The sequence below is a fragment of the Rhamphochromis longiceps genome, linkage group LG11 (genome assembly GCF_057381845.1).
Source record: "Rhamphochromis longiceps isolate RC_006_pf linkage group LG11, R_longiceps_female_GT1.1, whole genome shotgun sequence".
NCBI classification, from domain to species: Eukaryota; Metazoa; Chordata; class Actinopteri; order Cichliformes; family Cichlidae; genus Rhamphochromis; species Rhamphochromis longiceps.
This window is the reverse complement of record NC_140567.1, coordinates 14,859,412-14,882,988: the sequence shown is the minus strand read 5'-3', so window position 1 is coordinate 14,882,988 and position 23,577 is coordinate 14,859,412. Positions and strand designations below refer to the sequence as shown.

Below are 23,577 nucleotides of genomic sequence, written 5' to 3'. Positions count from 1 at the left end.
ACCTGATTGGCTTTCGAACAGTCAACCACAACTTGTAGTAGTGAAATACAGGAAGTGATAGTATTATGATGCTTTCTAATACAGTCTGCTGATACCCTGAAGTGCACAAATATAGCAGATTTCTGTGGACCTAGTCATTTTTAAATGATCAGCTTGGGGATAAAAAAAAAAGAAGGCACACAACAACAGTTAGAGGAAACCCATTTAATTAAATATAAACATGAGAAGTAGTACAAAGTATTAGCTAATGCGAATATAGGTGCCTGTGGATTTCTATGAAAATAGAACCAATTTGTTTCTATTTACACATATGGAAGGATGGGAATAACTATTAAAAATGACATTGCTGTTCATGTGGACATGTCAACAGAAGTCTTCAATTTCTTGCTCCATCTCCTAATAAAACAAACACACAAGGGAAGAACTACAGATTAGGAACATTAAAATACTAAAGCAAAAGTAGACATCTTTGAAAATAAAATACAAAACAAAACTGATCAACAAAGTTCAATTGTGATAAAATACTCATAATCATACAGAGACCCATCATTAAAGTTATCAGTTACACCAACTCAGAATATCTCCAGGAGCAAAGTTTACCAACGCTCCTCCAGTAATCACCTGTATTAGTGCAGTTTTGTTGTAGTCTCGTCTGTGTCTATAGATGCTCTGGCAGAGCAGAGCATACAGTTTCTCCAGCTTATACACCTCATAGCCTTCTGTTTTAGTTACCACCTGCTCCAACAGCACCTGAAAACACACAGGACAAAAAAAGGAATGGAATTACACATTTACAATATGTATGTATGTATGTATGTATGTATGTATGTATGTATGTATGTATGTATGTATGTATGTATATATATATATATATATATATATATATATATATATATATATATATATATATATATATATATATAGAGGGAGCGAGAGAGAGAAATCTGCAGTTGAGCAGTTTAGTTCTCTTTTTTTCCTCGTTGTCAGCACACACTACACAGATGGTATCCCACACCTTTAATTTGTCTTTGTCCACAACTACAGGAGGGGTTTCCTCATCCAAGATCTGCAGAGCTTTGTCCACATTGATCATCTGCTGCTGCAGCACAGCGTTTTTCAGAGCCCGAGTCATTCGCCTCACGTTCCGCTCTGAGACACCAAACAAACATCCACACACAGGAAAACACACAAAATGTTTACACGATTGTAACAGACGATAGCCTGCTGGTATTTTCACTCTGAGGCCCAAGGACTGTGGTCTAGAAGCACTATACTAGTAATCTGCTTTCCCTGCTGGACATGACGTGTGCTTTTTTCCCCTTTCAGCAACATTTTCAACTAAACATCTGGTGTCACATTAAATGTGAGAAACCAGTCTTAGTGTGTTGACATCCAACCTGTGCCTGTGTCCTCCTCTCCTCTGGCAGCTGTGCAGGCATCTGTGGTTGAGGATTCTTCCACCTCCATTGGTTCAGCAGTGATGTTCTGCTCTGCCTCCTCTTCTGTAACTACCTTGATGTTTTCTTCCTGGCCTACACAGCGACTCGGCTCAGTCTGAGTTTTTGACAAGTTTAGAGTTTGAGCATCTACTGCGCGGGGATGCTGGTTATCTGCTTCAGCCTCAATGTAGCTGTGCTTGTTAGTGTTCACTGAAAGAGGTTTGTGGTTCTCTTCTGCTTCCTGTCCTAACAGCTTGTTTTCCTCTAAGTGATGTGCAACAGCATCGTCCACCTTTTCTTGTTCATTCTGCGTCTCGCTGTGATTTTCCAGTTTTGCTTTTTCACATGAGTTGACCTCATCTTCAGGATCTGCTTTCTTCTCCACTCTCCCCTCCTCACTGCTTTGCATTTTCTCAGAAAGTCCAAAATCATCTATGTGAGTTTCTGCAGGTTCTGACTCTGCATCAGCTATTGTATGATCCTCCTCTGCTCCATCGCCCTCATCACATTCTTCTCCTGCTTTCTCAACTTCATCCTCATCATCTCCATCCTCTTCCTCCTCATCAGACCCAAGCTGATCATCATTTTTGGACACGTGAGGAGAAATGGACTTCTTCTTTGCATAGTAGCCAGTGGACCATCGGCTCTTCCGACGTTTCTTCTTCTGGGCTGGGGGAAAAAAATGTTGTAATCCATAAACTGAGAGATTATTTGCAACTGATTTATGTGTATGATTATTTGCTACTAATTTAAGTGTATGATCTTTACCTGTATTTTTGGGCGTTGTAAAAGCAGAGGAACATGGATTATTAGTAGCTGGAATTGTGGATCCATCCAGCTGCTGTGAGCTGCTGTCGGTGATCTTAGCCTCAGCAGGAGATTTGGACTGTTTGGGAAGGACGTGGTAGAAGGAGGGAGTAAATCGTGCAGTGGAACAACCTGAGGTAGTCAAAAATAGAAATATGTACACTTTTACTTGTTTAAAACTGCAAATGAACTGCTCCTTAAGGAAACCTGAGACAAACAGAGTTTGTTATATCACATTAAAACTAAAAATTTCAGATTACTCAAGGTTTTTTTTAATTTTTTTTATAGCCATTATTGATTGACCCCAGATTGTTTATTTTATAACTGAGCTAAACCAAACAGTCTTTTTAATTCCATTGGACCAGGACAAATGTCAATAATCATGCACACACACATAGAGACACAAACTGACCTCTTGCTCTGCGTGACTCCTTGGTCTCCTCACAAAGCTTCTCAAAATCTTCATCCAGTTCATCTTTGATGATAGCATGGACTGTGTCTTTCAGTGCACATGCTCTGTGCCGTATCTGACGATCTGAGAAAAAACAAACATTTACACTCCAATCAGCCTATGTGTGAGCACTTTGTATTTCACTGATTCTTCTCTTATCCATGGTGTATGTGCATGTGTGTGTCTGTTGTCCACTGTGTGTACCTGAGGGATCCCTGTCTGGGTTGTATTCGAGGGCATTCTGCCAGATGAGATCCACGTCCTGAAGGAACTCTTTGACTGTTCCGTACTGATGGAGGTCTATCCTGGAGAGGACTGTTGACAGGTCCATAGGCTTCTTGATCACTTCAGCATAATCTGGAACCTGAAACACAGGACAGATGCTGAGTGAAGGAAAGAGATGAAACCAAACATTTCAGAGGATCTCAGAGGACAAAATCGGTTGATATGAGCACGGCAGTAAATTGCACATTAAACTTGTCATTTGTGGGGATAGGTTTGCTGCCCCCCAGTGGCAGTATCTAAATACATACTTTAGCTAGGCAAATCTTTAACCTTCAGTCATTGCTCCCCTCCTGAAATATTCTCTACTGTAGTAATCCAGTGCTGTCTAAGGCATTGTTGGAGTACAAGGTAATAATAATAGCACTACTACCTCCTCTAAATCCACTGGCTTTGTAAAAGCCTTGAAGCGCTTATCTTGGGACAGACGGTTGGTGACATCACGTAAAAAGAGGCGAAGCTCTCTGAGGGTGTCTTCCTCCTGCTCCTCCAATCTCTGAGTCTCCTCTTGTGTTAGCTGACGTGGAGCTGGTGGAGGGGCGACTGGCAGCACTTCCAATGCATGAAGCACTGAGACAAGTGAAGAGTTGACAGATTTAATTCAATTATGTTTTGCAAGAGACAAAATGTATATCTTGGAAGCATCTGCTTTTAGCTTCCATCTAGGATAAGATGAACATTGCCGCACTGTGCGACCATATGAACAGATGTTGCACACTTAAACTACAAGACTGCTGCTTTGAGCCAATTTTAGTCATGAGCTGGGAGATATGTTAGTATGAATGTATAGGCTTACCAGCTTTCTTATTTGAGACAGGGGCCTTAGCAGCCTGGTTGAGGATTAGATCCTCAAAGAAGTCTCTTCTTTCCCTACTGGTGGGGACCTGAACTTGGAAAACCTCTCCGTACTCAAGCCGAAACAGCTCCTGTACCTGAGATGAAGAAGGTGAAAGGTGAGACTACCGCAGATGAATGCAGCTCTAAATTTTAGCGGGCCCTTTTGCATTCAGTAAAAACAGAGACACTGATTTATTACACCTTGTAAGAACATTTGACAAAGCAGATAATAACTGTTTATCCTCTGGCACATTTGCAACCCATGAAACAGAGCATTACTCATTTTTCCATACCTCAGTGCTGAGTTGGTCATAACGGAGGCTGCAGGTAGCGAGCAGAAGGATAGGAGAGAAGGCCGGGATGGAGCTCAAGAGACTCAGGAAAGTAGCTCTTAAAGCAGGACCAACTGTTTCCCACCACTGGCCAATGTGAGGGATGTACAGGATACTGGGGGAGGTTCTCTTGGCTTCAACAAAAATCTGCAGAACATGTGACAAGAGCAGTAAATTCTAATGCAATTGCAACATCTGGACTGAAATCTACAGACGTGGGTATGGACGTGTAACAGCCGTCAGTTCCCTGCCCCTCCTTCATTGTGACTAATCTATTCTGTGTGTTTTCCTTATGCTAAACGCTCCGCTTAAGCCTCGCCCAGGACTGGAGCATTAGTTTCTTCTGTCGTCTTCTCTTTTCTGTTCTCATGACCCTGAATGGACCAGTACCCCAGTTCCTGCTTCAATGATGCTGCACCATCAACCATACCTCCTGCTTAAAAGTGCAGCAAACTAGGGTGGCTTATGATTATGTGTGAGAAGCCTGCTGCCATGCATCACTGTAAAATAACAGCATCTTCTTTCATACACGCACTTGTCTGTAGTACATAATTATCCCCACTGCTCATGGTACAAGGAAGTGGAGCCCATGAACTACAGTTTTTCTGTGGCAGCCATTTTGGCCAGTCAGGTCCACTTAAAAGAACACACTGAATTTGACAAGGCTGCAGAGGCAAAGATTGCCTCCAGACCACCTCAAGTCAACATGTACCTCTACATTTTCTTTAAATGCAAATGATCCAAATGTAACCATAATATCACATATTTAATTTGGCTTTATAGCTCATGTACCTGAGCACATGTCTCTTCTGGTGCAGTTGCGCTGGCTCCAAACAGCATGGCCATGTCCAGTGTGTACACCGTGAACTTCTCCAGAGCGTGGAGCACAGCAGGAGCTAGGTGAGAGCTCTGGCCTGAACCTGGTCTGCCCTCCAGCAGCAACCGGGGACGGTAGGATGTGGGCTGGCTCAACACGCTCCTACACAGGACAGACAGAGATACTGAGATGGTGAAGTAATAGGAATGTTTCACTTCAGTAACATCTGGGTCTCAGGCATTCCAGATAGCTAACAGAGAGGCAATGTAGAGACACAAAGTGGTAGAAGTAGATGGCCATTTGATTTAAAATTGATTTCAAACAGTACTTGTCAAAAATACCACCTTATATTTGAGACTATGTGTCCTACCTGTGGAGGTTCAGGAGGCCGTTAGCGGCAGGTGTTTTGTGTTGGGAGGTCTGTCCAATGGGGCAGACCTCAGAGTCCTCTTCCTCACTGAACATCAGATCATCATCAGATACAGCAAAGGCCACATCTTGGATCACACAAACACAGCAGGTAAATAATTACACCCTGAATTAAAGAAAATGAAAAAAGCTCTTTGTGTGTCGCATCTTTTTATTGTTTCTCTCAGTCTTTGATTTCTTGAAAGAATTCCTATGATGAACATAACATGCGTGTAGCAACAGAGCAAGAATAACAAGGTAAAGCAGGACCGCACCTTGTTCCCTCTTTCTCTTTAAGCCCATCTCAGCATGCGGAAACACTCTGCTGACTGTGAGGAGGATGCTCTGCAGGGCTGCATTCAGCAGTGGACGAATGGCAGGTACCAGAGCCTTAGCTGGTGACACTACCGCTCTAAAATAAATAAATAAATTATCATAATCATTATCAAAAGTACTTAACAGTATGTATGCAGCAACCAGGCTGCATAAGGACTGTGAAGACAGCACCAAAACTTTACCTCTGGGCAGCAGGTACCATCTTGGACATGGCAGACATAAAATCTTTGTTAGTGATGGAAATGGAGTTAACGTCAAGTACAAGTTTCTGTGATGAGGAGTAGATCTGTGGGTAGCGGCGCCGCAGTGCGCACAGGGCTGCCTCTGAAACGACCGCCTTGATGTCCGCTCCACAGTAACCTTAACAACAGAAAGTTTATTAATAAGCAAACTTTAACCTGTATGGCCAGAAAACTTCATGTGATCGCTTCCTAAATGAATTCAGGATTGTTAGTGTCTCAGGTTTATTCCTTCCTTCTTCCTATCACATTTCAACTTACTTATACAGTATGGACAACTATAACTTAATGAAGCATGTATCTCTACGTGACATGTGCTCAACTTACCAACACATTTATCTGCCAGTTCCTCCAGAAAAGCCTCAGAGAGTGGAGGAGTCCACTGTCTGGTATGGATCTTTAGAATCTCCTTTCTTGCCTGCCATACAACATAAGATGCCAACAATTCATGTTCAGAACGAGCAATGCTGCTTTTTTTCTACTCATGCTAATGTGCAGCAGTATTGAAAACTACTAATATTTACAAAATACTACCAATATTTACTATATCGTATTGCTGAAACTACATTCCTCACCTCTCTGTCGGGAAGGCCAAACAGGAACTCTCTGTCAAAGCGTCCGGGTCTTCTCAGAGCTGGGTCGATGGAGTCCAGCCTGTTCGTAGCTCCAATCACAACCACTTCTCCTCTACTGTCCAATCCATCCATCAGAGCCAGGAGGGTCGACACAATGGAGCTACAGACACAAAGGGTTAGATTTAGTTTTCATTAACAGTCTTCTCTGTAACAAAAAGGACACACAGTGACACAACAAGCCCTAAATATTAAGGCTCACTCTATCAAGGTACCTAACTGAGACAGTGTAAACTGGAAAAAACAAACAAACAAAATAAAGACCGTTCTGCTTCATTTTTCTGGTGCGTTTTAGGGCTCTACATTTAGGAACTGAAAGAAGCTTCTGTAACAATTTCCTAATGTAAATTATACTTTATTCCTAATAAAATATACAAGCAAATGTTTATTTTACAGAGTTGTTAAATTTGAGATAAAGTCAAGACTGCAAACAAGCCTGACCTGTGAATCTGGTCCTGACGGCTGGACCTGACTGGAGCCAAACCATCAATCTCATCAAAGAAAATAATGGAGGGACGCATCTGATATGCCTGGAAAGAACCCAGTAAGAACCTATTAACACCTGATACATGTACAGGTATTAAATTTTTAATTTTCAACATAAAGGCAGATGAGTTCAGTTTACCTGGTCAAACAGGAGACGTAACTGTCTCTCAGATTCTCCAACCCACTTGCTGAGGCAGTCAGCTCCTTTCCTCATGAAGAACGAAACCTTTTTGTCGCCCTGACTGCACTCACTGGCTAAAGCTCTGGCTACAAGTGTTTTACCGGTGCCCGGGGGACCATAGAAGAGACAGCCCCTGAAAGACAAGAGAAAACCATAGCGATAGGGCTGTGCGATATGACCAAAATCTCATATCCCGATATAAGACATCTATCGTGCAAACATGTTTGTGTAATATCCTGTATATCTTGCATACATAGTGTAGTGTACTTTATGTAGCCTCATTATTTGGGAAAATAAATTGAAAAAAATCTTCAAACTACATTAAAAATAATGTGCAACCGTGACTTTTTGACACACAACTTTCTCCTGTTCACAAACACACTGCTTACCTGGGTGGCTGTATCTTGAACCTCTCAAACACCTCTGGGTAAAGCAGCGGGAACACCACCATCTCCTTTAGAGCTGAAATGTGTCTGCTCAAACCTCCGATGCTGTCAAACCGCACCTGATCGCATTCACAACAGAGTTACATTAGGATTACATGTTTAATGTGCTTTCGTGTAACATGTTTTTTCATTGCATCTGTTAATCGGGCCATTCTCTGACGCAGCTCACCGTCCTGTCAATCTGCATGGGGTCCACATCAGCGAGGCTAGCTCCGATCTTCATCCTGTCTTTGTGGATCCCCAGCAGGTCTTCTTTCACAAGGTTCATAGGTAGACATCTACAGGACACACAAACAAAAACTGTAAATAGCACCAGCATTTTATTATTATAAAACACAACAATCAGGAGTTCTGGTATTCTCACTAATGAGTCACAAGGCTAACCACAAGTTTTTCTTTAAAATCATTTGTACAACCTTTTATGTGTCTTATTTCACATTGCAAAAAAACCAGAAAACAAAACAACACCTTGATACACCTACTGCTCTCACCTATTGACTGACCGGCTCCTGTTCTTACTCCTCCGTCTCTGAAATTGCTCGTCGTCTGAGGAGGAGGACGTGGAGTCGCTGCTGTGGATGGCATGTCTCCTCCTGTGCACCAAAAGATGTGAACACAGCTTATTGTAAACAAACAAGGTTATCAGCATGGAGGCAGGTTACTCTCACCAACAATGAGATTAGGATTAGAAGCCATCTGTAGCCACATATAAACTGTGACAAACAAAAAACAATACACCACCATTGGTCATCATTCATTAGTAGAAATCATATTGAGGAAAAAACAAAGCAAAATATCTGATTTGTACAAGTGTAGCAAAACAGGAGTGACTCATCCAACCACTTTAGATGACACCATCACCTGACGACACCTGAGCAACACACAGGGAGAGCTTCACTTGCAGAAAACTTAAAAGGCTTGTGAGGCCAAACCAATTGCACAACATTCAAACGTTTTTAAAGTGACAGAAGTTTCAGATTAGATGTGCAGAAATGAAAACAAGTGCACCCAAAAAAAGCTGTCAAATGTAATACAAAGTAATACAAAAATAAACTAAAATAGAAAGTTAGGGCATTTGCTCTGTAACGAGCAACAGGGGAACATAAAACTAATTAATGAATAATCAAGTTAAGTTTTTTCATTATCTACATTTTTCCACATGGTCAAGACTGATATTTAACTTATGATTATTCACTGACGAGCTCGGATTTTTTACAGCAGCCTAAAAGAAATGCTCTAAAGTGCATAACGTTTGAATGAAGATTGGTTCATCATCTCTTTACTCGCCACAGCAGAGTGAAACTCAAATGCACCAACAGCAATTACCAACAACCGCAGAGCTAACAAGGAGAGACTCTATTAAAGACAAACTACAAAAACTGTAAACACTGACAAAGAAGAGCAGTGAGGGTCTTACCTCTCAGAACTACTCCTGATGGTAGGACGGGGAAAAAAAGAGGAAGAAAAGAGGATGGATTTGACATGCAGTGATTATGCTAGCAACTAGTAGAAACAGTGTTATGGCAATAGCTGTCAAAGAATCTGTTTGAAATCAAGCCTTTGCCAAACATTTTTGAGTATGTCTGAGATGAGGATCTAAACAGGTATGTGACTGTTTAAAAAAGTTCATAGATAACCTGAGAAAAGTGGACAATGCGCTAAAATAATCCTGTCTGATTTAGTAATAAACATCTGTCACGTGTACAAATTTAAGAAAAACAAAACATAACAACATGAGGTGTTACTCCTGCATATGCTGTATGTACAGGGTAATGTTCGGTAGCCGAGCTGTGACACTAACCTGCTGGTTCTCCTCCTGTTGTAGGGGCTCCTCGGGGCTGTGGAGCTGAATCTGAACCTGCGCCTGGTAGATGAGGAGTGGTCCTTGAAGTACATGCTGCGCTTCCTGGTCTCTCTCGGTTCTACAAAAGAAAAGAAAGCATCCTTCAACAGTGCAAAATGACAAGACAAAAGCAATTTAAGCAATTATTCTAGTTAATCATGATGATGATCCACAGCTCTGAATGGACAGCATACCATCTAGTGGGGCCTGATAGCGGACCACGGTCTTTCGCTGTCTTAAGTCATAGCGTCTTTGGTTTTCTTCTTCCTCATCTTCAGCATCCTCATCATCTTCTTCTTCCTCCTCGTCATCTTCTCCATCTTCCTCCTCCTCTTCATCATCATCATTATCATCCTCATCCCCTCCTGTGAATTCAATGAAAATGTAAAACAAAAATGAAACACCACATGACACTGCTGCTGTCCAAACTTCACTATATGTTGAGATTGATGTTGAGATTAATCCTCCCCTGAAGAAGATAAACTCAGACCAGCATGCCTTCAACTAGAAACGTTCCTGGTGACTAATAAACGTGAAAAAAAATTAACTAACCGACTAGCCTAAAACTAACAAGCCCCTAGATATCAAGTTTTATTTGAGGAGCCTTTAATGGAAAATCTCAAAGCTGCCTAAACAAAAAAACAAGAAGGCAGTTTGTATCCGCAAAATAGCCAACAATAATAGCCCTAACAAAAATTTCAGGTCTTGATTAACAGAGTGATGGCATTTTTTTTTAAAACAGTGACTGCAGCTCCATCTGGTGGCAAATGGCTGCATAATATTCAGGACACAAACCCTGCATTGGGTATCAATTCAAATGTTTATAATTAGATTAAACAACTGGTACGTCTGGTACCGAACAGTGACAGTAGCAAGTTGTGCACATTCCCACTGCACACAGTATTCCTAAACTGTGTTCCTAACATTACTAGACTTTAACCATCTCACCTTGGTTCTCTTTCTCAGTTTCTTTAGTCTTCACATTGTTCCTCAGAGACCTTCTCATTCTGCCACTTGTGTACACACTCAGCTGCTCAGAGGAAACAGAAACAAACACTCATCAGTTCAACAGCTCGAAGATGGCTTCACACCGTCAGCTACTAGCTACCCACTCTCTATAAAAACACTACATTACAGAGCACCATGCAGAACTGTGAAGTTTCCTGTGTGGATTATCACCTCTTCCTTAGCTTCTCTATCCCGGTCTCGGTTCCCCAGCCTGCGTCTCATCTTCTGCATGTCGTCCATCTTCTGGAGAACAGCTTCAGCAGTGCTGAGGGACAAAGGAAGAATGGGACATTCATGTCTTATCTAATCCCTCATCAGCCCGCAGTGTATGGAACCGTGTTTGTTAAATACTACTAGAGATGACAGTTTTGCTGAGTGAATTCTGCTGAACTCACTTAGTAATTAGGCGGTCATACAGCACAGACTGGTTGCGGGAACCCAGTTTGTATCTGGTGATTCGAGAGCTGCGACGCACTGAGCGATGATCCTCGTCTTCCTCCTCTTCTTCCTCCACTTCTGGGCTTCGTAGGTTAAAGCGGCTCCTCTTGGGAGTGGATGAGCCTTCCACTTCATCCGGAACATCTGGGATGCAAAACATAAGCTCTCCCAAGTTAGATGTATAGAGACTAATATAGAAATATTAGTTACTCTACACTGCTTTAATTTAAAAGCATGGATTCTACAATACATGGTACCTGCTTGCTGCTTGCCATTCGATGCCTTTCCATCTCTCTGCAGCCTGGAAGATTTCCTGACAAATGATGACAAAATAATAATTTTCTTGTGTTATATTGCTGCATTTCATATACATTAAGCACTGATGGAAATCCACTGAGAACTAGATTTTGCATACAGCTGGTGAACTTGGATGGCAAAAATATTACAGTTTAAATTGGGCATTGATTCAGCTAGCTTACGAAAATATAAAAATCTCATTTTTATACCCATCAGTCATTTTAGTGAATGGCAGGTATTACACATTTAACACACAACCTTCAAATCTGCAAGTAGAGGCACCAGAGAGCTTGTTAAACAACACGACTAAAAAAATAATCAGTTAACAATGTGAGTGGTGTTGGATTACCTGGTACAGCAGCCTCCAACTTTGTCCTCATCAGCAGGGGAGCTGTTCTTGGGTCGCGAGTCCGCAAATGAGACCTCAAATTTAACCTTTTGCCCTCTGGTCCTCAGAGAGTGGTGGAGACCACTGTCCTCCCCCTGTTTCATATCAGCATGTGAGTGACACACAGTGCTGTTATAGTTTACAGAATATGTAGTCGGGAGTTAAAAGCTGCCTGTCCAATGAGTTAGGAAGTCAATCTCATGCTCAGATTAAGTGCAGTTAATGATTAACATTAGAGTGAAAAACTGATGTGCAGAGAGTGCACATCTACTAATCAGTTATCACCTGTGTACTGAAAGGACCTATTTATATATCATTAATTTACATAATTTATCTAGTTCACTTAAATTCCTTCACATGTAGTATCTTATATTTGAGATCACTCTTTAAAACGTGCTCACACACACACAAACACTAACATGTCTAACTCCAACTATGTTATGAGCTATAGGTAATTAATTAATTCAAAGCAAATATAGCAAACCGAAGCTCTGACATGAATGCAAAGAGGACTGCTGGGTGGAAGTGATGGTCATATGACTGAACAGCTATAAACTTGCTTTCCTGTGCATTAAACACGATAGTATCTTGGTTTGCTCTAGTAACTAAACCACTATTTGCTCCTCTAGTGCTGCGGCTGACCTCGGTTCCTGCAACTATTTATTTTCCATCAAGCAGATTTAAAAAGTACTTTTGTTATAAAGTAACAGACGGGTCTAAGATAAAGGTCAATGAAGAATTACTGAATGGACAGAAGCCTTATAATCTTTCTACTAACAATACAAACACGCACACGTAACTAACAGTGAGTTTAATTATGTGATATCATACGATGTTGTTATATGATTATGATGCTTAACGGCAAATCAATAAGATGATTTAGTTAAGAAGTCGTTTAGACTGCGATAATAAATGATTGTCACGCATGAATAAAAAATAATGTGACTATGCTTTTAACTCTTTCGATACATCATGATAGGTAACAAAGCGTCATAACTTAGTAATGCAGAGGAGAGGATAGTTTTTAGCCAACTTAGCATGGTAGCTAAACTAGCACAGCAAAGTTGCATTCATAGCAGACTTATCCAACCAACAAACGGTTACTACTTATCTGACCAGCTGTTTCAGTGTGTGTTCTCACATTCGCAGTGTTGTTTTCAGGGCTGCTAAAGCTGTCATACGGGGCCCGGGAAGATCGGCTGAGCCGGGCGGACTTTCTCTGCGACGCGGGAAGCAGTGAGAGAAACTCGGAGCTCGTATCCAACTCAATCGTCCTCGTCGGTGTTGTCGCTACCGGCTCGGCTCCGACACTGCCGCTGCTGCGTAGTACCACCATCTTGGCTCTTAAACAACCTTATAATGACATGAACGACGAGCAATAAACTGTCAATCTACATTAAAATGACTGGCGGTTACGGAACCGCCGACACATTACATAAAACGGTATATCCACCAGCTGACGCACACTAGCTCCTTACTAAAGCCTTGATTTCTGGCGCCATAAACGTCATCAGAGGTTATGAGGTAAGCGGCAACGGCCTGCCGCTCGCAAAAATAGACCTCCTAGCTAAATGCAAAGCGGAGTAATAAGATGAACTTTACACGGGTAGTGAAATTAACTGTTAAAGTAGATTTATTTTCATCATGTCGATATTACGGCGGGTTTGAATGGTCGCTGTAGCCACTCTTGGAACAGTCGCAGTATTCGTAAAAACATTAGGAAGCGGAGGGACACACTACAATTTGAAAAAAAGGTGTTCCGGCTCATGTTAGAGCGCGCTCTGCTGTGAAGTACGCGCTCATTTAAGTCCGCAGATATTCAAACGGCTCATTCGCAGTTTGAACATAAAAACACCGCGATAAGGCTGCCATTTCACAACAAAAGCACATACATTAAACACACGGAGTCATCACAAACTCACCGGCTTTTATTTGAATAAGTGACAGATATCAGAAGAGAGAAAAAAAATACAAACTTTGGAACTGTTTGTAGGCTAAAAAGAAAAAAAGAGTACATCATGTAAAACTGCTGTACAGGCAATCAGATCCTGACAGTAAAATCTCAGAATCTCCCATTAGATCCTCCCTATGTGCTTCTTTTGTTTATCCTCTTTCCTAGTGGGTTTCAGAGTGGATGAGGAAGAATTAATCAGGGATGCAAATTAAGGCTTCTCCTGGGCTCAAGAAGTCTCACTTACATTTAAAACCCAAGCCATGTCTAGCAATACCACTTTTGAATAAATCCATGCTCGATCTTAAGTGCCTTTCAAACATTAATGAGCAACAAAAACAGATTTGATGGAAGACTTGAGATTTTACTCATCAGAGTCCACATTCCTTTTCATTTGCACAGTAGCCAACTGTCACATTTCACAGCACCAGGGTGTGTTCAACAACAATACCAACTGGTTAAAGATCTGTTATTTGCCACTGGCAGATTTTAGTCAATGCACAACGGCTGCCTCATTACTTTAATGGGTCTGGTCAGCCGGCCTGTTGTGATGGTCAACAGGCCATTTAATTCTGTCATACAAGATAAGAATGCATAATAATAACAACTATGAATATGAAGAAGTTACAGCAGTTTTTTTTCTCCGGTGTTTGGAGAACAGAAGCTGTCTCATCATAAGACAATGGGGCCATATTATCTTTATAATGGGTTTACAAAAAAAAAAAAAAAAGCATCATGAGACAATTGGCTACTGTGCTGGCTTTTGTCTTGAATGTGACCGAGGGGGATGTGTTCAAGCAATGGCTGCCAGGTAGTCTTTCACCTCTGCTGGGGTGAGTCTTTTGAAGCCAGCCTCGTTGCAGATGCCCACCTCAATGTTCTCCTCTGTCATCTGACCCTCAAAACTCTCCTGAAACACAAAGACAAGATGGTTTGAATAACCACCACTAAGGTGGAGTCACTAAGCCGTTTCTGGTTACAAGCTGCATACCTTTAATGTCAGGATGGCTGTGTGGATGGCGTCTTCTAATTCCAAGTCATTGTTATACCTGAGGAAGAAAAACAAAGTGGTCAAACCCTTGAACTATTGAAACAATAGACCCCTTTCACAGCAGCTCCTTTTTGCATTAAATGGTGCTGTGTGTTAATGGTTCTCTATTCAAGTACAGAGCCTTTAAAATGCATTTACCCAGTCTTCATTTTCAAAATAGACAATTTAAAGTAGGTCAACAGTCTAAATTCAAACTGTGTGAAGAGCTTATTGGTTACCACTCATTCAAACTGCTTTATAATAAACCACAAATGAGATATAGCACTCTAAACACAGTTTACACATGATCATTGAGACAGCTACAGTAAATACACAGAGCTCTTACTGTGGGAGTTTGGCCACCAAGCACCAAATACATCCAGTACAAAATATCAAGCTCAGTCCATGGAACAGAAAATCACTGAATTTTAATTAAACGTGACTTTATAAATGGGACCTATAATTCTAATTTCCAACAATATATTTTATTGTGCGGCATCCCTTAAGTTGATGTGAAAGGCAACTTACTTATCTTATGGAGCCCTTCAGATTTCATATAAATGATGCATCTATCCCACTGGTTAGTGGACTTCCAGCACTTCTTATTTATGTTCTTGAGTTTGGACTTTATGCATTGCCATCTACTATACTCTGAATATGTATCATTCTTTCATTAAAAATGAGGCTCAAACTGTGTTACTAAGGCCATAAACTACTTAAGATTTTTTTTAACAAGATAATTCAAGTGAGTTGTATGGCCATCCTCTCAGACTTCTAATTTAACAGAGGTCGCCCTCTGCAGGTTTAAGTCACTTTGGCACTGAATTCACTTTTCAGAACCATCTTTCAACTCAAAAACAACCTGTTTTAGCCAAACCGCACCTTTGTAAAGGCTTATTTTTTTCTAACAGGCCAATATCTGGAAGCCTGCAGAGCGTCAGTGCTTTTGAGCACTAATGTACATAAGCGCATAAGTACTAAAGTTGGCCTTAAGCAAACAATCATACAGAAAAACTGTGACAGAATCAGACGTAATATATATTCCTTATAAGTTTTACATAAACATGCAACAATTTAGTAATATGAATGAAAACAGGGAAATAATGAGTTACTCATTTACGTGTACCTTTTTTCAAGGAATGTTTTTCCATTAACATAGTTCTTCCCCATGGCTGTGGCTTTCCATGCGAAATATGCACCCTGCCAATCACAAACAGAATAAAAAAAAACTTTAGGTTAGCAGGATGACCTGCAAAAGCATTTTTAAAAGCACAAGCAATATTTAATCCTGAGCTGTAGGCAGCAGTGCTGAGAACTAGAAGAACGTACAGAAGGGTCCGACTGGAACAAGTAGGGCTGGTCTTCATCCCATCCAGCTATCAGCAGAGACACACCGAATGGACGCACTCCACTAGGGATGGAGGGGTGAAAAAAAAGAGAAATATTACACGTCACTAATTAATTTCTCTCTAAAGACCTCGAAACTGTCTAGCAAAATCAGTAACACATTAACACGTCTTTTAAAGTGGACTGAATTTTGAGAAAATATCACAGCAATGCAAAACAAATTCTACCCCTAAAGCATGTCACTAGTAAACAGCAGTGTGTCTACCTTTGTGTGTGTGTGTGTGTGTGTGTTTGTTTGTTTTGTTAAGTATATACCCACCCAGACTGTGTGTACTCCTGCATCACAGAGGCCACCCTCTGGACAAGCTGGCCTGTAGGAATGGGCTCCTGGTAAACCAGGAAGTACTGTTGTGCCAACTTGCGGGCTCGCCGCACTAAAACCCTGCCAACATGACACACTCATTATTTTTCTGCAATTAGCTTTCAGTTGTCATTTCAGTTGCCTAACAAAATGTCACACTATAATCTGCAAAGCCGTTGGCAACACTCACCGGTAGTCAGGCCCCATGCCGCTGTAGACCATTCCTATGTGTTTAGTGATGGGCTCCACTTTATGGACGCTCTGTTCATCATACAGTATGGACTTCTGTTTTTTCTCTGTTGCCAAGACAACGCCATTGGAAGCTGGAAATCAAGAGTCACGCAGTTATTGAAGAATATGCGTTTCTAACCAGTTTCAACTCTGCTTGAATGTGCAGAGCTTTCAAGTATGCTTTGCGTCGCTAACATGTTGACAGATTCACTCTCAAAGCTACAGTCGAGTTCTGGACTCACCTTTGATGCCCACCGAGGGGGCTCCGGCTGCTACAGCTGCCAGAGCATACTCGATCTGTACCAGCTTACCGGAGGGGCTGCAAGAGAAAAAAAACACAACAAGCTGCTTCACTATGTGTTAAAGTCAGATAAACGATTGGAAATCCGAATTAGCGTATTGTAACTAACAGGGACGAAACTGAAAGTAAAATCTAAAACAACTGACTCATTTAAGCTAATTCGACGCTTTGCCAAAATAATCTAAATATTTAGCATTCAAAACCAAGCCGTCCATTTCAGTCTGCTCGGGTACTGTTCCGCATTAAAACAGGTGAGCTTTTGTTATGGGTTTGAACAAAGTTTATCTTTTCGAATGTTCAGTTTGGAAAAACTGTTAGCCAACATGCTAATAGGCGATGTTAGCCGATTCATTATCCGGCAATGACAGTGCATCAACTCCAGCGGCTCCAAAACCTCATCTACGTTTTGAAATAAAAAGTAATGCATACATGTGATGACGCTACTGCCACAAAGCAATTGTTACATGCCATAAGCTTCGATGCGGCTACTCAATTTTATCCATATTTTGACAAAGTTTACCTAAATGTGGTGAGAGAGAAACTGTAACCACGTTCCGCCATCTTGAGCTTCTTCTTCTTCTCTGCTGCTCTGGAGAGCTCCAAGTGCGATCACGAGTGAACATCGCCACCTGTGAAGATTGTGTGCTCGATCAATATTATTTTATGACTCCGTTTTTTATCATTTTTACTTTGCATTTCATTAAACTTGGGAGTTTAGTCCTTTCCACTGTTTTGAAAAAATATTTTTCTTAAGTATATATTATTCTTTAAAATAAAATAAAATACATATTTACATATTTTGAACTGAGTGTAGATATTTGTGTGATTACATATCATTATGGTTAACTAAAACTAAAAACTAAAACTAGACTTCTGAACAAAAAAATTAAATGAACTGAGATCATTTTGTGTCCGTTAGGGTAACTAAATTAACATAAAACTAAAGGTTTTATTTATAGAAAATACTTAGTTTTAGTATTTGTTAATTTGGTAAAAAATCTTATTACAAGTTGCCTGATGCGGCATTGGATGGTGTGTTTATTGAAACTCTGGATTTCTACTTTTAGAAGGTTCTGTGTTTTGTTTTTTATAATAAATTGACTGATTTTCCTAAACCTTGTCTTTGACACATGCCCAGTATATGGTGGCTTTCTCCACCAAGCTTGTATTATGTCACAAAGATTACATAAATATAAACCAGAGTTCTCTAGTCTGTGCTTTAAATGTGGCATTGAGGAGGATTCATTCCTGCACAGTACGTGGTTTTGCATAAAGGTAAACACATTCTGGCAAAAATGTCAAAACTTTTAGAGTTACTCTTTTCTTTAGATCCTCAAATATGTTTATTAGGAGACTTTACAAATGTTAGTACACTATTAAGAAAAAGCCCACAGAAGTTCCTGGAATTGGCACTATGCATTGTCAAAAAGTGTAAACCATTACCCGGAAAGCTGCCTATTTTTTAGATTGATCTCAGAGATGAATAGTTGTATTCCACTTGAAAACATCACCTACACTCATCTTTATTTTCGTTGTCGTTGTTTCTCCTCTTCTGTGTGCGTGGGTTTAGAGGTGTGTTTTGTTCATGCTTCGCTAAGTGGAAAATCGGAAAGTAAAGTATTGCAAAAAAAACGATCACAACTAAAAGTAAAACTAATAGAAACGAAATTAAAACTAGACATTTTAAAACAATAAAAGCTTAAACAAGAATATTCCCTCTGGATACTAAACTGAACTAAATAGCAAAAATATAGCTATAGCAAAAAAACAAAAAACAGCTGGAAAGATTGAACTCAAATTTCCACACAAATCTAAAATATGCACACAAGGATTGAGACACAGTTTTGCTACAATAAAAGCTCCACGGTTCACCGCTAGATGGCAGCAGCGTACAAAATCTTTCCTTTTGTGTGCCGGAAATTAAACAGACGAAGTGCAGCTTGGCGTCGCTGTTTTACGACGTAGGGATCCTCAGTGACCGTGAGCTGTTTGACATGCTGGGAGAAGAGGAAGCGCGTTGGTAACAAAAATGATGAATTTATCTGCGTTAATTCACAGCCTCAGGTGCTCTCTGCTGCGCATTGAGAGTAGACTGTTGCAGGCGGTCGGACTAGAAGCACAGTTGGGTGAGTGAGCTGCTGCTAATAGCCTCTTTTTACGATGGGGTCATTCACACAAACATACTCATTAAAGACATTTTTCATTTAATACCACCAGTCCGTGTCGTGTTGCTGTTTCGGTGGAGTTAAAGACGTAGTGATTCCTGTAACGTTGTTTCCTTCTGCGTGCAGCTCCGGGTCTGGCTGTGAACGGCCCCAGCCTCCTGCCTCAGCTCGACCAGGAGCAGCAGCTGGAGGAGCAGCAGAGCCCGGAGCAGCAACCCGGCCTCTTGGACAGCATCATGTGGATGGCAGCACCCAAGAAGAGGCGCACAATCGAGGTCAACCGCACCAGGAGGAGAGCTGAGAGCAAACTTATTAAAGTCAAGGTACGCTCCGCAGTGACTGGATGATCTCATTGGGTCATTTCAACGTTTAAACCAAATTATAGCTTCATCTGTCTTACTGGTACCTAATTTTACTGCAAAGAGGGGTTTGATTTGTGGCAAATAAACCATTCAGTACGACGAGTCACTGGTAATATTTAGGATTTAAGGAGAGCACCTCGTTCATTAACGTTGGGTCCAGCTGAAGTGACTTCCATAGATCAGAGTACGCACATTGAAATGAAAGTGTACTTTGTGAAAGATACTAATATTTTAAACTGAATCCAAAATCTTTCTAGGAGGCAAACATTTTAGCATTGGCACGGACCTATATAGGCAATTCTTCTAAAGCATCATCTAATTTAGCTGCAAAGTCAGTGAACTTTGGCCCAAAATACAGTATTTGAAGTATTTTTTTCCTTCGGAAATTATTTTTTTCTCCCAAAGATTTTTATTTATACTTCTTCAATTGCTGTTTCTCCTCTTGAATGTGTCTGATCAAACTATCTAAACAGATTCAATTACGGAGAAATGAGATTATTTTTATTTTACTTTAGTTTCATGCTTGCAAGACCTGTGGCATCCCCTGGGTCAGTCCTCATAGACTCCCAGGTTAAAATGTTAATACTTGTAAGCCTATTTTCCGACTCCCTTAGAGCAAAAATTCCTTGAGTGAGGAATTTTCTTTGGTCTGAACTCAATTTGTACACTTTTTAAAACACAGTTTCATAGAAATTTCGAACAGAATAAAATGATATTTTGTATTGGAGCGCTGAGAGTTGAGCTTCACTTAGACATCACTATGAAAACAAAAAATGACATTAGTCAGCTCTACAACTGTGTAATAGAAGGGAGCGTTGTGACCATGTCACATGTGATAAGAAGCTGAACGGGTCACACTAATGTCAAGTGGCCACCTTCAATGTGTGTGTGGTGCAGCTCTCCTGTTTGCTGGACAGAAAGAAAGAAAAATAAAACTAGCTTTATTTTAAAGTGATACCTAACCCCAGTGATGTGTAAATGCTACCATTGATGTATATAGGTAGTGTTTACTAAAACGAGACCACAAAGTGTGGTGCAGGAATATCAAAGATGATCAGAAACATTTAGAGAAGCAGTCGCTTGCATCCATTGACCCTGTTTGCTTTCCCCTGCACCCCTCTCTTCCTCAGAACAACATCGAGCCGTGTCCAGAGTGTGGCCACTTGAAACAGAAACACATCCTGTGTGGCTTCTGTTACGCTAAGGTGTGCAAGGAGACCAGTATGATTCGTCATCAGATTCAAGCCATGGAAGGAGGCCCATTGAAGGCCCCCACTGTTGAGACTGTGGTCTTATATGAGGGGGAAATCCCAAAGGAGCAGGACAAAGACAAGAGGATAGTGGAGAGGCCCAGGAAAAGGCCTGCATGGTTCAACTACTGAAGCTGTGTGTGACATATACCACGACAAACAGCATATTTCAGTCTCTCTGGGTCAGTTTTTCTTCCACAAATTAAGAATTAGTTTGTTCAGAACTGATCCAGAGAGCTTAAACATCAGAAACGTGTTTCCAGTAGAAAATATGCCTTTGGAGTTGATGATATCATAGTTCGGTTTTTCTAAAAGCCAAGACTGTCAGATTATGGACATAATTCAACTGCATAATACTTTTGATGGTTTGACAATAAATTCCTTATTTGAAATAATCTGCTTTGGGTGAAGGTGAATGACTTCTTCTGCTTCATGAAACAGGAGGAAACTTCCAGACTGTTTATGAAACGTTCTCCAGTCTTCTGAGCATTGGAGGGACGCCATTAATTCTTAAAAAAATGAACATATTCTAGTTTATCAAATCCCATTTAAACCCTGTTGTGTGACCTCTCTCCTTAAAGTAGGAGGAAAATGAACATATGCAATCACAATTATTAGTGACGAGAGGTGCTTTCACTATAAATGGAATAATGACTCAGAGTCTGATGTTTTTAAGATCTGGAACACTTAACATCAAATCATGAGTGTCACTGTCATGTTTACTGCTTTCTAATGCTTATCAGAGTCTGGCTGCACAATTGCTTGTGGTAGAAAACTGTCGGTTAACAGGATCAGACACTGGTGTGTACAAACAAGCATGCAACGTCGCTTCAGCCATAACTTCCTTTAATCAGGATTCGGCATTAAACCAAAGTCATGTAACGGTGGCTCATGTGTCGCTGGAGTAGACTGTTTTTGCTGGGATGAGTCCAGCATACCTTCCACTGCCTCAGTGTCCCTGTGATTCAGTTTCCCCCTCATAGTTTGATAAGACCGGGCTTATCAGTGTTCCACTGAAATTACTTTGGTTTACTTGGTTTGCACAGCGCTGTAATCTTGCTTGTTATGTTCTTACCAAATTCTTTAGCAAGAATTTAGTATATTTTTAAACAAATGCTTTCACTTGCCTTTTAATTAAGGCTGCCAAATATATTTTAACCTTAAATATTTTGTAACATCTGCAGACATTTGTATGCAATCCATCAAATTAATCGTTAACTGTATTTGTGTTATCTCTCTTGCTTTATCAAATGAATGATACCTAAATTGCAGGTGTACAAAGGTGGTGAACCCCTGAACTGTAAGTGTACAAACGTATAAAAAATGATTTATTATTGGCAAGTGTGTTTTATCAGCACTGTTTCAGTATTTTGCCTATCATGCTAATTTCTAACACTTTATCTTCATTGAACTATTCTAGGGCAGCTTGAATTAAAGCTCAGAATAATCCTTATTTACCTCTTAGCTCCCCTTCCTTTAAAGCTAGATTTCTTTTGATTGGCTGCCCCTCATTAGCACAAAGTTTGAGCAGCAGGTGGGAGGGGCTTCTGTGCTCACAGTCAGAGCTGTGTGTGCATGAAATGGCTTTATTAGAAAAAAATCCCCTCACACTGACCATCATGCAGATCCCAAACATGACAATTACAATCCCATTTTCAGAAAAGTTGGGAAGCTGAATGAATCCATTTTTATTCACAATAGAGCCTAGAAAACATTTAATCTGAGCTATTTTAATGCTTCATGAGCAATAGTAGCTAATTTTTAATTTAAAGGCAGCAACATGTCTCAAAGAAGATGGAAAAGTAAGCAGAACTACAAAAACAGCCAGAGGAACATTTCACAGCTAATTAGGTGAATTGTGAACAGGTTAGTAACATTAAAAAAAGAGCATCTTAGAGAGGCAGAGTTTCTCAGAAGCAAAAAAACAAAATCAAATTGTGGAACAATTTCAGTGTAAGACTTTAAAAATCAAGGTCAGGTGGGTGCCTTTGCCTTCAAGCCGTCAGGCGACTCTCCATCAAACAGGTTTCTGTTGTGAAAATCACTGCATGGGCTCAGGAGCACTGTCTGTGAGCACAGTTCACCGTGCCATGCACAAATGCACATTAAACCTCCATTATGTGAAGAAGACGAGGATCCAGGATCTAGAAGTGACGTTATCTCCTTTAAGCTCACTTAAAATGGACTGAGGCAAAATAGAAAACTCTTCTGTGATCAGATTAACCGAAATATTAAAATCTTTTTGGAAAACATGGATGCGCCATCCAGCAAACTAAAGAGGAGAGGGAACATCTGGTTTGTTATCTGTACTCTATTCAAAGGCCTGCATCTCTGATGGTTTGGCAAGGCACTGGATATTTCAACAAGACAAAGCTAGACTACATGCTGCAACTATGACAACAGGATGGCTTTGTAGCAGAAGAGTCCAGGTGATGAACTGGTCTTCCTGCAGTCTACACCTTTCAGCAACTGGGAACATTTGGAGCAATCTTGAAATGGGAAATGTGGGAAAGGAGACACAGGATTGTTGAGCAGCTAGACTCCTGTATCTCCTCTCTTGTTTTTCTTCAAATGGTTCATGTTCTCATATTAAGTAACATCTCATGTATGACAGGTCATAAGGAAAGGCCGGGTCCCTCTTAATTATTGTAGCAATCATCAGTATAGTGATAACCTGCCTTCCTTTATATCTTTCCATCTGAAATCAAAGACCTCTGTTAAACTCAAAGCTGCTACCACTCATCCACCATTTAATTACTAAGTAAACTGTTTAAGAACTGAATGCACTCTACTGATCTGCTGTAGCAGTGATGACTGCGACAGAGTACCTTTGTAGCGTGGTGATTTCAGCCGAGGACCTGACGCGGCTTCGGATTAATGAGTTAGATTGTGAGTGTCAGTTAGCGCTCTAA

The 23,577-nt window shown here is 40.6% G+C and overlaps 3 protein-coding genes and 1 non-coding gene across 5 annotated transcripts; 1 reads left to right on the top strand and 3 right to left on the bottom strand.

Moving 5' to 3' along the window:
* Window positions 1–189: 189 nt before the first annotated feature.
* Window positions 190–13,250, bottom strand: atad2 (ATPase family AAA domain containing 2). 2 transcript variants are annotated; one of them, XM_085422444.1, is made up of 30 exons: window positions 12,809–13,250; window positions 11,629–11,762; window positions 11,240–11,295; window positions 10,940–11,126; window positions 10,716–10,809; window positions 10,485–10,566; window positions 9,731–9,901; window positions 9,495–9,615; window positions 9,111–9,125; window positions 8,185–8,286; window positions 7,863–7,971; window positions 7,637–7,752; window positions 7,206–7,380; window positions 7,022–7,110; window positions 6,524–6,683; window positions 6,276–6,366; window positions 5,892–6,069; window positions 5,649–5,785; window positions 5,336–5,462; window positions 4,941–5,127; window positions 4,110–4,295; window positions 3,776–3,911; window positions 3,353–3,549; window positions 2,902–3,061; window positions 2,659–2,781; window positions 2,208–2,378; window positions 1,398–2,108; window positions 1,016–1,149; window positions 622–750; window positions 190–396 (listed from the first exon to the last, which is right to left on the bottom strand). In XM_085422444.1, the coding sequence occupies exons 1-30, from the start codon at window positions 13,001–13,003 to the stop codon at window positions 364–366; spliced, it is 4,506 nt and encodes a 1,501-aa protein (XP_085278570.1). In that variant the 5' UTR covers window positions 13,004–13,250; the 3' UTR covers window positions 190–363. The 2 variants fall into 2 exon arrangements, with proteins under 2 accessions (XP_085278570.1, XP_085278571.1); XM_085422445.1 differs by lacking the exon at window positions 9,111–9,125 and having other exon boundaries at window positions 12,809–13,244.
* Window positions 4,682–4,818, bottom strand: LOC146658727 (small nucleolar RNA SNORA5). Its single transcript, XR_014913875.1, has one exon. It is a non-coding gene; the product is annotated as a small nucleolar RNA SNORA5 (small nucleolar RNA).
* Window positions 13,251–13,580: 330 nt separating the features above from the next.
* psma2a (proteasome 20S subunit alpha 2a) lies at window positions 13,581–17,490 on the bottom strand. Its single transcript, XM_085422450.1, has 8 exons — window positions 17,409–17,490; window positions 16,830–16,906; window positions 16,547–16,679; window positions 16,315–16,437; window positions 15,978–16,059; window positions 15,775–15,848; window positions 14,610–14,667; window positions 13,581–14,528 (listed from the first exon to the last, which is right to left on the bottom strand). Exons 1-8 carry the CDS (start codon window positions 17,447–17,449, stop codon window positions 14,412–14,414), a joined length of 705 nt encoding a protein of 234 aa, XP_085278576.1. The 5' UTR covers window positions 17,450–17,490; the 3' UTR covers window positions 13,581–14,411.
* A 1,349-nt stretch (window positions 17,491–18,839) lies between these two features.
* Window positions 18,840–21,060, top strand: mrpl32 (mitochondrial ribosomal protein L32). The gene is made up of 3 exons (XM_085422443.1): window positions 18,840–19,014; window positions 19,180–19,376; window positions 20,546–21,060. Exons 1-3 carry the CDS (start codon window positions 18,918–18,920, stop codon window positions 20,795–20,797), a joined length of 546 nt encoding a protein of 181 aa, XP_085278569.1. The 5' UTR covers window positions 18,840–18,917; the 3' UTR covers window positions 20,798–21,060.
* The last annotated feature ends 2,517 nt before the right edge of the window (window positions 21,061–23,577 follow it).